This window comes from Pinus tabuliformis, chromosome 6 (assembly GCF_031772625.1).
Source record: "Pinus tabuliformis cultivar Carrire ecotype Pingquan chromosome 6, CPIR1, whole genome shotgun sequence".
NCBI lineage: Eukaryota > Viridiplantae > Streptophyta > Pinopsida > Pinales > Pinaceae > Pinus > Pinus tabuliformis.
In genome coordinates this window covers 779,000,303-779,018,781 of record NC_142292.1, presented here as the reverse complement: position 1 = coordinate 779,018,781, position 18,479 = coordinate 779,000,303, and the positions used below count along the sequence as shown (strand labels likewise).

Below are 18,479 nucleotides of genomic sequence, written 5' to 3'. Positions count from 1 at the left end.
GATGAATGCAAGAATATGCATATAAATCTTTGATTTTTCAGCACCCATGACCCACCCTCCATCCAATCAACATGAAGAGACTATTGATGTAAGAAGGGAGGCTTTCTTACTGCTAAGGGTTGGGGACTTTTTCTATCCCTTCTAACTTTTGAAATGGTTCGTCCTACTCTCCTATGTAGGAAAACAAAATATACTCTTCCACTTGATATTAATTCATTCTTGGTTCCTTTATACCATGACCCTTTATGAATTGTCAAATCAAACCTCATACATATTCCCTTTCCCTATTTTGTCATCAATTTCCTCGAGAGACATTAACAGAATTGTTGAGATTTTTTAGCACTAGTAAATCGAAAAATGAGGAAGGTTTGCATATTGAATTTCTCAAGCCATATACTGTTGATCTTTTTAATCTTATTGTATGTTTGGGATTACACCTTCCTTAGTTTCTACGTTTCATCCACCCCATCTTCGAATTAGGGAACATATAGGATTTGAAAAAATATAAGATTAAAATGATTGAGCACTCATTTGTTAAGCTTTATGTTATGACTTTGAATATGTGGCTTTTAAAGCACTTGGAGAATAGCAAAATTGTTCCAAGGGACAAGAAAGCTTTAGTAGACTATCAAACCATTGACCTGATTTACACACTCTTTGTTATAACTGAGGTGGTTAGGCAGCATTTATCCAAAGTCCTTGTTGCTTTGTGAATTTCTGAAAGGCTTTTAATTCTCTTTCAAGGGATTTATTTTTTCATATGATTTGTGATATTTGTTATCTTTGATTCTCTTAGATGAACTATCAAGCTATATGATATGGTTATTGGTTTGCTTTGCACATCACAAACACTTTTTTGACTTTTTTAGGAGCATCATAGGGGTTAAGCAAGACTGCCTCCTCTTGTCAACCTGGTTTGAGATTTATATTAACTAGTGAGAGGCACACATATGGGGCACATGCATGTTGACGATAATTGACTTTTTCATCATGTTCCAATTTCTCTTTTCTTGTTTGGAAATGATGGATTCCTCTTGGCCTTCACACTCGAGGGCCTAGAAAAGTAGCTTAATGCCCTCACCAGTTTTTGTGCCTTAGGATGTTGGTGGTGAACCTTAACAAGACTAAGGCTATGATTTTAATGCATCCAAGAATTCCATGTCAAACTTCCATGTCTTCTTCAAAGTGAGTGAAATAGAGGTTATCACCACAATCTGTACTCTTTTCAAGGTCAAATTTGTTGGTCCTATATTTTGTTGCACAACTTTGACTTATTAAGGGTTATGTGTCTTTCCATTTTTGAGTGCAGCTATTCCATTCACATTCCAAAACATTTTTGCTAAGAAGCATATCTTCCATATAACCATCATATTGATTTTTTCTATAGGGCTAATATTATGGGTCGTATGCTTTAGCTTGCTATTCATTGTTTGGGCCTATGTACAGGGTGTACAATCTCTCATGTTATAGTGCATGATTCGTTACAAGTATGGTCTTGTAGGTCACTATAGGCCAATGTTCATGCCCATCGCTTATGCATTGAGAACATCTTTAGACTTGTCTTATTTCTACACAAGGCCATGGAAAATTCGACTATAGGATATGAGATATGCCTCTTCTTAGCTCTATGCTCCTTGGAGGAGATTGCAACTATTGGCCTCTCACTAGAGGAGGTCGCAAACAAAAATGGAAGTCGCAAACACTGCATAAGTTTTGAAATGGAAAGATGATTTAGAAAGCTTTTGGGTGTTAATAGAGCACATTCATTAGTTGTGCGCCATGTGATAAACCAATTTTATTGATGGTTAGATGTTTAGTAAATAGGTTAACAACCATTTTAATTATTGGAGTAGCCAGGGTCTCTACCTACAATGTTAGGGTATAAATAAGAATAACATTTAGTGATAAGGGTATAAATAAGAATAACATTAGTGATTAAGGTTGTAAGGAAAAATAACATCTTAAAGAATTTTAGTTTATGACAGTTTTTAATATTAATTTAAGTGGTCATAATGAAGTAAATTAAAAAAAATTAAGTCCCAATTCAAGTAATGAGTTTGACTTTGTCAATTCTTTCAAAGTTAATTTTTTTTATTAAAACTAAAATTTCAAATTACAATATTATTTAAGTAAAATATTCATTAATTAATATTATCTAAATACAAAATTAATTAATTAATAAAAATTTCCAATAAAAAATATGATTAAAATAATAAATAATCTCATCTCATTGTACAACTTTTATGGCTAAAGTGGGCAATTTTGGGATTTCCATTTTTGTTAAGGAACATCCCAAACATCCCAATAATATTATGATTAGATAATAAGGATTATGATTAGATAATAAGGATTTGATGGTTGGTTTATAAGGTTAGTTACTAAGGTTTTAATTTAAAAAGTTTTTCTAATTAAATTAAGGTTGTGGGTGAATGATCTTTTATGATTGTAAAGTTATAATGTTAGTTATAAAGAATTTTAATTTAAAAATCTTGGTTAGTTAGGACGAGGTTTTTGGTGAATGATTTTCTTGAGTAAGAATAGGTTTATTATAATAATATATGATTTTAGTATTTGGTTAGTAACTTGAATGGTTGGAGCATCATTTGTTTTCTTATTTACTTAGATTTAATTTCAATAGATATATTTAGTTTTTGTAATAAGTTCCTAAATATAAATAATTTTTGTATATTTAGATTGCAGCCTATTAAATTTACTTTTGATGTTATAAAGATAGTAAAAATGTTTGATTCAAATTTGTGAATTTTTTTTGACATATTTAATTATAAAAATTAATTTGTTATTTTGCAACCACTAAGCTTCCTTATTGTATGACTTATTTGTAAAATTGAAAAACTCTCAGAAAGGGATAATCTACTGTTGTGCACTTTACTTGGTAGTGTTGGTTTTTAATGTAACATATCATTCATTTAACATTTCCGTTAAAAATTCATTTCCAGAACAATCAAAGTTCTAAAATTTAAATTTATGCAGGAGGTTATGAGCAAGAGATCTTAACTCGGGAAGACGTTTTGGAAGGGGTTTACCTCATGGAGTTCGGCCATAATGACTACATAAATTATGCTTTTCGAGACCCTAATTACAATGCAGACGCATTTGCACATCAGACTATTTCACATTTCAAGAAAGCTCTTCTGGTAAGGTCTCTTCAGGTCTCTTTTCATTTCTGTGTGTTTATGAACATGTGCTGAGAATCAATTTTTGAACGATAAAATTTTGTATATACGTTGTGGTTGTGACTAATTATATGCATCTATAGTATTTAACTTGTCAAATGATTTCATATAAATTAGACAGAAATATTTCTTTTCTTCAGTAAAAATAAATATGCAGGTTAAGATATACAAGGATAATGGGAAACAATCCATAATAATGAGAAACAATCTATAAATTATTTTATTTTGTTTTAAAACGCTTATCGTATATGACATATGTGTAAGTATGTAAACAACATTCTAGGTGTTTTTAGTAATTACTCAATGCCTAGATTACTTACCATTACTTAATTTAATAATTATTAATTTTAAATAATATTTAGATTGGAATGATTTAAAGTACACTCTGGGAATGTTGGAAGTGATCTCATAGATTTCAGTTTCCACCACAATCTCATAGAAGATGTGCTTCATGGTTTTTGTCTTTTAAAGATGAAATGTGGGAGAAGAATGATTTTAAAAGCATAATGTCATAAAAAAAATAGGTCATTGTGTGAAGTTGCACAAATTCATTTCTCCTTTTATTCACAAAATCACGAATTTATAGTCATTGTAAATTTGGTATTGAAAAACTCCATTTTTTTGAACTAACATGAAGATGAGTTTAAGAATTATAAGTTCACAAAATTTATTTGTGCCATTGCCTAGTCTAGTGTTAAAAGAGATGCCATGAGTGGGGGAGAGATGTAAAATTCCTCCAACAAGGGGGGACCCTTGGGAGGCTCGATCAAAAAAATACCATGGGATATTTATTAATTTCTTCTTAAGAGGGCTGCTTTGAGATCCATTCTTCCATATATCAAGGAAAAACAAAGAGGATGATTAGGCTTTGGATAGAAAATTTTAGTGGCATGGTATTCTTATTTTCAAAGAGCTTATAGTTTCGTGTTAGCCAAATTCCCCAAGCTATGGTTAGAGGGAGAGATTATACCTCTTTTTGTCCTTTTCAACACATTAGTTCTCGAGGGCCTCTTCAGTGGAGTTCCTCTTCCAACCATTGTTCAAACTAGTGAAATACTTTGTCTTTTGCTAGTCTTCTTAAGAGGACTGCTTTGAGATGCATTCTTCCATATATCAAGGAAAAACAAAGAGGATGATTAGGCTTTGGATAGAAAATTTTAGTGGCATGGTATTCTTATTTTCAAAGAGCTTATAGTTTCGTGTTAGCCAAATTCCCCAAGCTATGGTTAGAGGGAGAGATTATACCTCTTTTTGTCCTTTTCAACACATTAGTTCTCGAGGGCCTCTTCAATGGAGTTCCTCTTCCAACCATTATTCAAACTAGTGAAACACTTTGTTTTTTGCTAGACTTGTAGAGTATAAGCACAATTCATAATTAGGTGAGAGTTGGTCTCACAGTTAGATTTGCAAAGATAACATTGGCTTGGTCCCTTGAAGATTATTTATTGAAGGATGTCCCATGTTAAGGCTTGATTGTTTAACAATAACCACATGAATATTTTTTATTTGGACAAGCCATTTGAATTTACATAGAAGCATCAACCATTATAATTGTGGATTTTCATCACCCTCAATAACATGGGTTTCGTATCCTAGCTTGGGCTGATAATTACGTGTAGGATTCAGAGACCAAATGTGCTAATCTTCATTGTTGTTCATATTTATTAAGAAAATTCATAGCTTTTGAGTGTAGTTGTCATGCCTCGAGAGAGTCCCTCAAGTTAAGTTGCATTAAATCGTCTATATGTGCGACCGCAATGTGGTTCATCGTAATGGATTGACCAACTTACAACTATGTACTCCTAGACTATGCCTCTAGCACTTGCACTTCTATCACGAGCTAGATGTATTATGTTTGCAAAATTAACATGCAATCTTAACTCAAGTACAATGCCCAAACACTTCACTTCAATTCTACTTCACCATGCCTTAAACATCCATCCACTTAACACAAGTATGTTTCCCTCCACATATATAAATGTTCTACAATGAAATGTTGCAATATAATGCCATAATATTACATGTAAACACTCATGTAAAATGTAGAAATTAAATTCCCTACGCCCTTAACGCAATTTACGATTTTGCATGTGTTTGTTTAGGCCCAACCCACATTTTTTGACACGCAGATACAAATTTCAAAATGCATTTATTGCATACATAAAGAGTGCTTCTACTCTTTTTCAGTTTCCTAACAGCTGATAATTAATGCAAAAATAAATGCAAGCATTCAAAACATGAGAGACACTAGTATTTGGTCAAGTTGACCCTAGAAAAACCCCACAGCCTCCTGGGGAAAACCAGCCTTCAAAGGAGGATTTTATTGCTTGATGAATTATGAATAAGTACATAAAAACACAATACTTATCTCCCTTTTTGTTGTAGTGTTAAATTATCACGTTCTGGAAACTTGTGCCCATCGACAAATCAAATTTTACAAAATTTGTGCCAATAATTTTAGCATTAAATTCTCTACCCAACTCCTTGATTTCAGTGCCCAGAATATGCCTCAATTTCTTTGCTAAAATGATGATTGTACTGCCTTGAAAATCATGCCAGAATGTAGTAGAACACCTCCTCGAAAATTGTGTTTCCTGTAGCAATTGTCCCAAAATGCATGCCTCAAATTTTGGGCCTAAACAACGTTATTTCCTCCCTCGCATTTCATGCCTCTTGCCTCAAAATTCATGCTGAGTATTTTTTGGTGTTGCCTCAATTTTCGTTCTGTTGTTTCCTTGAAATTCATGTCTCAGCTCCTTGATTTTTGTGTTGCCTCTTTCTCCTAGAAAATCATGATGTTGTTTGTACAATCTCCTTGGAATTCGAGCTCCTTTCTCTCAGCTACAAATTCTCCTCCTCCTTGAAGTTTTCTCCTTAGCCTCTCTTCTCCTCATGCTCTCTCTCAAGTGTGAAGTGAAGAATGAGTTTCCCTTTTCCTCTTTTGTCTCATTGGAAAAGATTGAATCACTAAACCTAGGATCCAATGGTTGAGATTTCATCCTCAAATCTCAAGATGTGTGGTTGAGATCATTTCTCCCAAATCACCCCCCTCATACACTGACCCCATCACTTAAAAGTATCATAGTACCTTTTTCAAGTTGTGTACATTTTCTAATTGTTCTCATAAAGTGATTTTTGACCTCACTTTAATATTAGAAAAGCACAATTAGCACTCTTCACATAAGGTCACTTTATAAGGTACAAGTGATTTTAATATTAAAAAAAAGTACATGGTACAACACTTCTAAGTACCTTTTCCACCCATGACATTAATATAACTCATAAATGTAATTGAGACAAAAGTATTAATGTGCTCACTAGGATAAAAGGGATAAAATCTTAGTAACACCTCTCCTTGGTACTATTTTCAACACTCCTTGTTACCAAGGAAGGTGTTGCTCACGACTCCCATCCTGTCTCTGAAAAACACATGCTTTCCCCTTGACAATGATTTGGTGAGAATGGCTACTACCTGTTCATTAATGGGTATATACTCAAGATTCATTGCCTCTTGCTGAACCCAGTCTCTGATGAAGTGGTATCTGATCTCTATATGTTTTGACTAGTCATGAAATACTGGATTCTCAGAGAGTTTAATACAACTTTGATTATCACAATAAATCGTAGTTGGTCTTAACATCTGACCAAATAAACCAAAAAACATCTTGCAAAGCCACAATGCCTCGCACATTTCCTAACTAGCTTCCATATACTTTGCCTCTGCGTTGTTCAATGCCATTGACCTTTGTTTCTTACTAAACCATGACACAACTTCTAAGCCCAATGAGAAACAACATTCAGAAATACTCTTTCGGTCACTGACACTGCCAACCCAATTTGAGTTTGTGTAACCAATCAATCTAACTCCATCACATCATACATAGTCCAGAACATAATCCATTGTGCCATGTAAGCAAGGAAAATTTTAGGGGCTAATTTGCCATGATTTTCTAATTTTTTTTATTTGGTTCTTCTTCTTCTGCTAATTTCCAGTTTTTCTAAAAAGGATTTGCTTAAATTTTAAAGTACAAAAATATTTTACCTTTGAAATCGCAAACATTTTATAAAGACTATATATAAAATCATTAAAAAATTGAACATTTTTACAACGATATAAACAAACATTTCACATTTTGTTTATTAGGGACTAGTGAGATTCGCCAAAGTTTTTAAACTTTAAGATAAATTTCCATTCTTAAAATTTTCCCTGCCTGTAGGTACCTCAACACATGTTTTGCAGCCACCTAGTGTACTCTCCATGGCTCGATCATAAATAGACTCAATGTGTTGACTGCAAAACAAATATCTGGTCTAGTGTTGACCTGATACATCAATGAATTGATCAACTTTCGATACAAATTAGGGTTCACCAACTCAGAATCTAAAGCATGCAACTTCTTCTAGTGGGTGATCATAGGAGTAGCCATATGCCTGCAACCATCCATACAAAATCTCCTCAAGATATCACCTGCATACCTGCTCTGGCCCACGAAACTATGCCCATCCTCCTATGGAACCTCCAACCCTAGATGATCCAAAAATGGATCCTGGATAAACCTCTAAGTCTAAAAGACTTCACGCAAGAGGTAAAAGGTGCCAAATGGCACAAATCCTTTGTAAATCAGAGGAAAATGAAAGTCATAGGTTGCTCTTAGAAATAGTCTCATTGCAGAGATCTCCTCATTTTGAATCCAACGCAACTTGAATGGGCGAAAACGGACTCCGGATGAAGGAGTTATTGTAAAATGAAAATTGCCCAATGTCCTTAGGAAAGGAGGCAATTTCATTAAATTCTGAACTATATCGAAAATTTTGATTTTAGTATAGGCTCACGGGCCAATCCACAGCTGACACGTGGCAGGTCGGGATTGGGCCACGTGGCCTTGTTTGATTGGGCTAAGAGAAAATATCGCATCGCAAGTATTTATAAGGGAAGGACCTTGGGCCATCAGTGATTGCCGCTTTATCGCATCGCACAGATTCAAGAGGACTTAACAAAGGCTGAGGCCGATGCAACATGCGACTGTGATCACCGATATTGGTGGATCGCTATCGGCGATCCCAAAGGAGAAGGACCCCGGGCCATGTGACTTGCGACTACGATGGGGACCGGACCCGAAAGGGTTCTGAAACATAAATACATAACATTTCACATCCAGACCAAAGCCATTTCCACGAGTTTTTGCGATATTTGCCATGTTTTAATATATTTACAAAATACAAAGGGGCAGGCCTTAGAGCCATTACTACTTACGATAGCGACCTACAGGTAGACCCGATAGGAAAATAAAGCACATCTATGAATGTTTTAAGTCCGGTGAACAGTGCCTTATACGGATTTACCCATGTTTTACAACGTTCTCTGTGTAAACAGAGAACGATTGTTTCTAAAGAATTTAAAGCGCTGATTGCCCTTCCGTTACCAAATAGGTGGCATTCTTACCTGAAAGCGTTAGCAAATGATTGTTAAACGCTTAGAAGGGGACTTGAGTGAACAAAGGCTGGGGAGCCGAAGAGCCGAAGGGGAAAACAAACCGACCCACGCCGATTGATTAAAAGAAAAAAAGCCACAGAATGGGAGGAAAAGGCTAGAAGGTCGCGCTGATAGAGAACAAAGTAAAAAGAGAGGCTTGAAATCTGCTAGGAGGGCAGTCCACAGCGTGAAGTGAATGCGTGAGCAGAGTTGGAGCGCTGAGGAACCCATTGTGAGGCTCGGTGTGCCGGAGCGCTTAATAGAGCGAAACCACCAGAGGTTGGAGATAGCGCATGAATACTTCGGTGAAGCATCAGACAGCAAAGAGCCCGAATGCTCGAGCTGTTGCTGGTGTTGTCTGAGTTGAAAACACAAGAAGGATTCCAAAGACAGTAAACAATTGTGAGGGAATCAGAGAAGCCAGAAGCTCAAAGGAGCTCAGAGCACTAACTGAAAGAATTAGTCCAGAGAAGCCTAGAACTGTTTGCAGCTAAAGGACAACCAGGGGTAAGATGGTATTTTGAGCCCATTGGTTCATTTGTAAACCATATGGAGTTGAGTCAAGGACTTGTAAAAAGAATTCAGCCATAATCCCAAAGAGCCTAATCGAGTTGATTAGAGCTCAAGGAGACGTAGCCCAAGATATCAGGGTGAACTCCATATTACATTGTTGTCTTATGTGTATTGTTTACTGCTGCCTTATTCACTGTTATATGCATTTATGTATATGTTCAAGCACATTTAAATACCAACATACACAGCAGATTTTAAAGCACATAACAGCCAACAATAAAAACAAGCATATGCCTATACTTTAAAGCATTTCTTAATTCCGCATTGGTTAATCAAATAGACTTGGGAAAATTCAAGCTTTGGGAGTGGGAGAGGTTCTTGTAAGCTAGACAAGAAGCCTAAGAGCCCCATTTCCAGATCAGGGGGTATTAAAGCCAAGTTTGATTAACCACACCTTTAGGAAGGTTATATCAAAATGCTTGATTGACAAAGCAAACACTGCTTGTCTGAAAGGTGTTTGAACAACAAAAGGCTGATTGTATGCTTGTTTTGCAGACTGACTATTTCTGAGTTTGCAGAGGTAAAGGGGAAGCTATTGATAGCTCAGTCCAGGAAGGACAAGAAGGAGAAGGGCTGAAGGCATTCTTCTATCCCAAAGGACCTCAAGGTAATCCAAAGCACAAGAGGTTTGTTGCAAGAGGTTGCTTAAATAAGCTCTTTATTTATCTTGTTGAAGTTTTTTTTGTTCATTGGCATAATGACAACTTCTACAAGTGTATCCTCAAATTCCTTCTCCATCACAAGACTCTTTGATGAAGACATGAAGCAAGAATTTTCCACCATGATGGATATGGTGAGAGAAATGTATGAGGATGGAAGGAAGAGTAGCATGCTTAGAAAGCAGTGGAATTCCATGAAGGAAGAGAAGCAGTTGCTTGCTGACAAATTGTAGGAAATGGAGAGGCAACTTCATATTGCAAATATGAATCTGCAAAGGATGCATGAGTTGGAGTCACAACTCTATGTTGCCCAAGAAGCCTTAGTCAAGTACCAGCTTGAAGAAGAGGTAAGCCATTCTAGTTTGTCTTCAAATTCTTCTGAGAATGCTTGTATTGGTTCTTTTGAGAAACATACTAAAGGCATAGGTTCCAAGCTAATGTCCAAGATGGGCTATGAAGGAAAGGGCTTGGAAAAGCATGCACAAGGTATCATTGAACCAATAATGATTGAGAAAACGCCTAAGTATTTGGGTCTTGGCTATGGACAGTCTTATGGAGAGAGTTCCAACGCTGCCATGAAGGCAATTGAAACCGTTCCAAGAAGGAGTTTCATTGCAAGTCCTCTATCCCAAGAGTGTGAATATTGTGTTCAGGAGGAATGCAATGGCTTGAAACATCATTTGTAGGGTGTAGGTGTTCAGAAGCACACCCTTGAACCAAAGAGTTGTGGAAACTCTAACAACCTTGAAGAGATTGATGGGATTCCAAAGGGAGCCACTTCTTCATTTGCTTCACCTCCTTATGAAGACAATAAAGGTGAAAGAGGTAGGTATAAATCTAGTTCTAACCATAGTCCTTTTGATTTTGCAAAGCATGATAAATTTCCACATAGATATGGGAAAAGAATTACATGTTCCTTTTGTGGTTTGGATAACCATCATGTTTCTAGATGTTGGAAGAGAATGGCCACATACAGGAAACTTTTGAAGGAAAAGAAGCAAGCAGCCAAAGGTCCATTGGACAAGGCAAATCATGCTGTCAAGAGGATGCATATGTGTTGCACTTACTGCCATAAGCAAGGGCATCTTGCTGAAAGGTGTTGGACTCTAAATCCGGCAATGCTTCCACTAAAGCTGAGGGAGAAGGTGGAAAGAGAAGATGGTAGAAATGGAAAGGAAGATTCCATGACTGATGTGTCTCAGAATGATTCACATATTGATGTTGATGTGCAGACAAAGGAAGGACCTTTGAAATGGATTGGTAAGAAATGGTTAGAGTTCTTATCCAATTAAAGATTGCATGTCTATTGATGCATCTGTTTGCATTTCTTTGTTAATGGAATGCAAGTTGCAGGATTTTACCAAGAAGGTGAATGGAAAAAGTTGAGTAGGAGGCTCACTTTGTTGTTGCAACATTATGTTCATTTCAGCTTCGAAAGTACAATTTACTTAAGCGAAAATTGAAGGATGAAATGCATACATGAACATGAGATGCATGAACACAGGGATGTTGATTAACTTGCAGGGTTGATTGCTTTGACATGCATATGATGTTGACTTGAGAGAAGTGAACTTGGTCTCCAAATGGAGATAGTGATGAAGTATTTCATCTTTTGGAAAAAGAGTCCTAATGGTCTTTTTCTACATGCTTGACTTGAAGGGTCATTGTTTAAAGGCATGTTTTGTGGGTTGGTTATCTAGTCCATCATTTGTATGCAGATGTAAGACATGGAGGTGTTCAAAAGATGTGAAATCTATTTCTTTTGTTGAAGCAGGAGTTTAGGCCATCCAGTTGCTGTCTGTATGCCTGTTGTTGTTGTTGGCAGCTTGTCAAACCAGTGCAAATGAAAGTTTTGTGGAGCAGATGTACTTCACATTTGTTTGAGCCACCTTGGATCAATGATCAAGGCAAAGAATCTCAAACCACCTTCTATGACCAGTACAACAAAATTTCTGCAGGAAGGCAAGGAGGAAGACAGTTCTTCTCAGGAAGACCAACCCATCCAGAGAAGGGAAGTGGTCAGATACTTTGGTTCAGAGGCACTATGGAAAGGCAAGTGTAGGGAGGCTAAAAGAAGAGGGTGAGTCACTCTCATTTACTATTCAGATCAATATATCAGTCTTTTGGATACCAAAAGTTCTTTTAGTGGGAATGCGTGATCCAAAAATGAATCCTGGATAAACCTCTAAGTCTAAAAGACTTCACGCAAGAGGTAAAAGGTGCCAAATGGCACAAATCCTTTGTAAATCAGAGGAAAATGAAAGTCGCAGGCTGCTCTCAGAAATAATCTCATTGCAGAGATCTCTTCATTCTGAATCCAACACAACTTGAATGGCCGAAAATAGACTCTGGATGAAGGAGTTATTGTAAAATGAAAATTGCCCAATGTCCTTAGGAAAGGAGGCAATTTCATTAAATTCTGAACTATATCGAAAATTTTGATTTTAGTATAGGCTCACGGGCCAATCCACAGCTGACACGTGGCAGGTTGGGATTGGTCCACGTGGCCTTGTTTGATTTTTCTAAGAGAAAATATCGCATCACAAGTATTTATAAGGGAAGGACCTTGGGCCATCAGCGATTGCCGCTTTATCGCATCGCACAGATTCAAGAGGACTTAACAAAGGCCGAGGCTGATGCGACATGCGACTGCGATCGCCGATATCAGTGGATCGCTGTCGGTGATCCCAAAGGAGAAGGACCCCGGGCCATGCGACTTGCGACTGCAATCGGAACCGGACCCGAAAGGGTTCCGAAACATAAATACATAATATTTCACATTCGGACCAAAGCCATTTCCACAGGTTTTTGCGATATTTGCCATGTTTTAATATATTTACAAAATACAAAGGGGTAGGCCTTAGAGCCATTACGACTTACGATAGCAACCTACGGGTGGACCTGATAGGAAAATAAAGCACAACTATGAATGTTTTAAGTCCGGTGAACAGTGCCTTATGCGGATTTTCCCATGTTTTACAGCGTTCTCTGTGTAAATAGAGAATGACTGTTTCTGAAGAATTTAAAGCGCCGATTGCCCTTCCGTTACCAAATAGGTGGCATTCTTACCTGAAAGCGTTAGCAAATGATTGTTAAATGCTCAGAAGGGGACTTGAGCGAACAAAGGCCGGGGAGCCGAAGAGCTGAAGGGGAAAACAAACCGACCCACGCCGATTGATTAAAAGAAAAAAAAAGCCACAAAATGGGAGGAAAAGGCAAGAAGGCCACGCTGAGAGAGAACAAAAGCAAAAAGAGAGGCTTGGAATTTGACAGGAGGGCAGTCCACAGCGTGAAGTGAATGCATGAGCAGAGTTGGAGCGCTGAGGAACCCATTGGGAGGCTCGGTGTGGCAGAGCGCTTAATAGAGCGAAGCCACCAGAGGTTGGAGGTAGTGCATGAATACTTCAGTGAAGCATCAGACAACAAAGAGATCGAATGCTCGAGCTGTTGCTGGTGTTGTCTGAGTTGAAAACACAAGAAGGATTCCAGAGACAGTAAACAATTGTGAGGGAATCAGAGAAGCCAGAAGCTCAAAGGAGCTCAGAGCACTAACTGAAAGAATTAGTCCAGAGAAGCCTAGAACTGTTTGCAGCTAAAGGAAAACCAGGGGTAAGACGGTATTTTGAGCCCATTGGTTCATTTGTAAACCATATGGAGTTGAGTCAAGGACTCGTAAAAAGAATTCAACCATAATCCCAAAGAGCCTAATCGAGTTGATTAGAGCTCAAGGAGACGTAGCCCAAGATATCAGGGTGAACTCCATATTACATTGTTGTCTTATGTGTATTGTTTACTGCTGCCTTATTCACTGTTATATGCATTTATGTATATGTTTAAGCACATTTAAATACCAACATACACAGCAGATTTTAAAGCACATAACAGCCAACAATAAAAACAAGCATATGCCTATACTTTAAAGCATTTCTTAATTCCGCATTGGTTAATCAAATAGACTTGGGAAAATTCAAGCTTTGGGGAGTGGGAGAGGTTCTTGTAAGCTAGACAAGAAGCCTAAGAGCCCCATTTCCAGATCACTAGAAAATAATGCATCATCCCCATATCAGTCATATTAAACTTTGAAGTAAGATCTCTCTTGCAGTGCTGGATGAGTCTGTCCTCCACTGTAAAAAACGAGCCATCCACGTACAAAACCAAAATGAGTGGATCGTCACCTACGAAGATAAAGTATGGGTTCGGATCTACATCACTCTTATGGAAACCCATCTGCTCCAAGTAGGCATCTATCCTCTTGTACCATGCCGTTGGTGCATGCTTCAATCCATACAAGGATTTCTTTAGCCCACACACGAGACTACCTCCCACGCAACTCAAATCCCTCAGCCTGCTCAATGTACACCTCCTCATTTATAACACCATTGAGAAAGGCGGTCTTCACATCCATCTGGTGAATCCTACATCCCATCTCAACTGTTATAGATATCATTGCTCTAATGGAATTATAACGAGCAACCAGTGCAAAGGCCTCCTCATAGTCAACTCCCTCTACCTATGAAACCCCCGCGCCACAAACCAAGCTTTGAACGTCTCCATGCTGCCATACGCAACATGTTTGATCTTGTAGAGACACCTGGAAGTCACCACTAAATTCCCATCAGGATGTGGCAGTACCTCCCAGACATCATTATTCATGATAGAGGTCTACTCCTCCACCATGGCATCCCTCCAAATCTGCTAACTGGCAACCTCCTCAAAACTAGCTGGCTCTGTCTCCACAATATCTGCCACAAAGCCAACCAACCTCTCTGGTGGTCTGCTCTCCCTCATTGACCACTTGGGTTTCCCCATTACCTCCTAAGCCTCATTCAGGGTATCTCGAACCCATCTTGGCTTCTTCCCTTTAGTAATCTCTTGTGGTGGTATGGGAAAATCCTCTCTAGAATAACCAATGGAGATCCTAAACTCTGAGATATTGTACCTGATGAACCTACACTAGGTGATCCTGTACGACGGAAAGTTGTATTATGTGAACTTGTCACCCTTGAAGAAGGTGAACCTCCTAATCCTGATGCACCACCTGATGCTCCTAAAACCTGTAGTGTGGCCCCCTGTTGAGGAGCCTTCTTCTCTACTTGATCCACCTCCCTAGACCTCCTCAAATCCCTCTCCTCCTCAAATGTCACATCTTGCCTCATGACAATCTTCCTTTTTGTAGAAAGGAAGATATGGTAGGCTCTGTTGGTCTCACTGTAACCCACTAGGATACCCCTCTCATTAATGGGTTCCAACTTCATCCTCTTCTCCTTAGGGACGTGTGAATATGTAAAGCACCCAAATATCCTAATGTGCCCCATGTCCGAATTCTTACCAGTAAACACCTCATCAGGAGTCTTGCTCCCCAACACTCTATGTGGGCTCCTGTTTTGCAAATATACAATAATGTTACATGCCTCGACCCACAAGAAGAAAGGTAAACTCTAATCATGCAACATCGCTCTAGTTGCACCCACAATGGTCTTTTTCTTCCTCTCTACCACCCCGTTCTGCTAAGGGTTATAAGACACAATGAGCTCCCTCTTGATGCCAACACTCACACAAAAATCCTTCATCTTTGTGGAGGTATACTCACCCCCATTGTCTGATCTCAAGACCCTGATTTTCTTCCCTGTTTGGTTCTCCACAATAGCCTTAAACTCTTGGAATATCTAGAAGACCTCATCCTTGGTCTTCAGGAAGTAAATCTAGGTCTTCCTGTAGTGGTTATCAATGAAGGTCACATAATACTCATATCCACCCAATGAAACATGGGACATAGGACAACATATGCCAGAATGAATCAAACCAAGGATACTTGCAGTTTTGTTGTCACTGCTCGAGAAAGGTGTCTTGGTGTACTTTCCCAAAGAACACCCCCTGCACACATCATGATGCTCTGTGTTGAAATCAGGCAAACCTGTAACCATCTCCCTCAACATCTTGAAAGATCCATGGTTCAAGTGGACCATCCTCTTATGCCATAGCTCACATAACTCACTGCTACTAGTCTTCACCACCATAACTCTAAGACGCTAAAACATAAGTTTGTATAGTCTCCCACTACGAGCTCCAATATTGGATCCTCTGGGATATATCAACACTCGTCCCTTTTGGAACAGTTCCTCAAGCCCCCTGTCCTCCAAGCAAGAGACTAACATCAAACTCTTCAACCTTGGAACATAAAGAACATTTGTCACCTTCAGAGGAGGTGATGACTCCCTTTGAAATGAAACTATCCCCACTCCTGCCGTTTTGAATTTGGAGTTGTCTCCAAGCATAACCTCCAAGTCAATATCATCCTCTAAAAGGCTCGTGAAGTGCTCTCTAACTCCAGTCGTATGGCAGGATGCTCCACTGTCAATGAACCATGCAAGGGAAGATGTGACATGAGTGGCTAAACTCACCACCAAAGCACACTCTGAATCAAATATAGCCACAAAATCATCCACATCTGTTGAAGCTGCAACTCCCTGTTTTTTCTTACCCTTCTTGCTATGACAATGAACAACATAGTGACCCATCTTCCCACAAGAAAAAACATTTCATTTTGCTCATGTCCTTCTCCTTAGCCTTTTGATGCCCCTTCTCCTGCTTTTCTCTACTAGAATATCCCTTCTTGACCTTCTTACCCTTCTTTCCCTTTTCTACAAGAGCAACATTCTCCTCTTCACCTCCCCCACCACTCGTGTTGTCCCCCTTTGCACTCCTCCTAATCTCCTCCTGGATGAAAGCATCCCACATCCTCCTTCAACCACGAAAGTGCTCTCTGTCCACCAAGCCATGGATAAAACCATCTCACCTCTTGGTGAACCCATCTAAGGCAATCCTAACCAACTGTTCCTTTGGAACAACCTCTCCAATGGCACCTAACTCATCTTTCACCTATGAGACTCTGGTGAAGAAAGATGTGACACTGTCGGTCTTGGTCATCTTGGTGTTGCATAGTGTTTATCTCAACTCCATCTTCCTATTCTCATTAGAATTCTGGTGTAAAGAGACTAAGGACTCCCACATCTGATAGGCATATCTCATCCTTGAAACACACAGGAATAAATGGTCCTTGATGGCATTTAGAAGGATCCTCTATGCCGTCACATTTTTCTTGTTGAACTCCACCAACTGAGTTGGATTAGTGGGTGCTTGTACAACTACTTCAACAACATCCCACACTTCAACTTCCTCCAGTCAAAGCGTAATTCTCTCCTTCCATGGGCCAAAGTTTTCAGCTGTTGCCAATCTCTCCTCTACTCTCAACCCAGTAGCCATGACCCCACAACCAACAATATGGAGCAAATATGTGAGCTAGAACCTTCCTCCCTCTAAACTGCTAAAGTCTTTGGGTTTCTGACAACGTTTTATATATATGAAGCAAAATTTAATGCTTGCTTCCCTCTTTATCAACTGAGTGAAATTTGAGATCGGAGCCTCAATGTTTCTATGATACCATGTAGAAATTAAATGCCTTGCACCCTTAACCCAATTTACAATTTTTCATGTGTTTGTTTAGGCCCAACCCACATGTTTTAACATGTTGATATATATTTCAGAATGCATTTATTGCAAACATAAATAGTGTTTCTACTCTTTTTCACTTTCCTAATAACTGATAATTAATGCAAAAATAAATGCAAGCATTCAACACATTAGAGACACTATTTTTTGGTCAAGTTGACCTCAGAAAAACCCCACAACCTCTTGGGAAAAACCGGTCTTCAAAGGAGGATTTTATTGCTCGAGAAATTATGAATAAGCACATGAAAAAGCAGTACATATCCCCCTTTTTGTTGTAGCATTAAATTCTCATGTCTAGAAAATTTGTGCCCAGTGACAAATCAACTTTTACAGAAATTTGTGCCCAGAAGTTTTAGCATTAAATTCTCTGCCCAACAGCTCGATTTCAGTGCCCATAATATGCCTCACTTTTTGTGCTGAAATGTTGAATGTAGTGCCTTGAAAATCATGCCAAAATGCAACATAACACCTCCTCGAAAATCATGAAGGTTGTAGTTGTTGTCCCAAAATTTGTGCTTGAACAACGTTGTTTCCTCCCTCAAATTTCATGCATCATATCTCGAAATTTGTGTTGAGTATTTTCTATTGTTCCCTCGATTTTCATGCTACTATGTCTTTGAAATTCATGGCTCAACTCCTCGATTTTCGTGCTGCCTCTTTCTCCTAGAAAATCGTGCTGTTGTTTGTACAATCTCCTTGGAATTCAAGCTCCTTTCTCTCAACTGCAAATTGTCCTCCTCCTTGAAGTTTTCTCCTTATCCTCTCTTCTCCTCATGCTTTCTCTCAAGTGTAAGTGAAGAATGGGTTTCCCTTTTCCTCTTTTGTCTCCTTGGAAAAGATTGAATCCCGAAACCTAAGATCCAATGGTTGAATTTCATCCTCAAATCTCAAGATGTGTGGTTGAAATCATTTATCCCAAATCATGCCCCTCATACATTGGCCCTATCACTTAAAAGTCTCCTAGTACCTATTTCAAGTTGTGTACTTTTTCTAATTTTTCTCATAAAGTGATTTTTCACCTCACTTTAATATTAGAAAAGTACACAATACTTTTCACATAAAATCACTTTA

General features: G+C 38.4%; 1 protein-coding gene across 2 annotated transcripts in view; it reads left to right on the top strand.

Annotated features, from left to right (window-relative positions):
* LOC149261045 (GDSL esterase/lipase At4g01130-like) overlaps window positions 1-18,479 on the top strand; it is a 137,683-nt gene that overhangs the window by 15,955 nt on the left and 103,249 nt on the right. For both annotated transcript variants that reach the window (XM_089381037.1, XM_089381042.1), the window contains exon 3: window positions 2,992-3,155. In XM_089381037.1, the coding sequence (XP_089237163.1) occupies window positions 2,992-3,155 (164 nt within the window). The remainder of the gene's footprint in view (window positions 1-2,991; window positions 3,156-18,479) is intronic.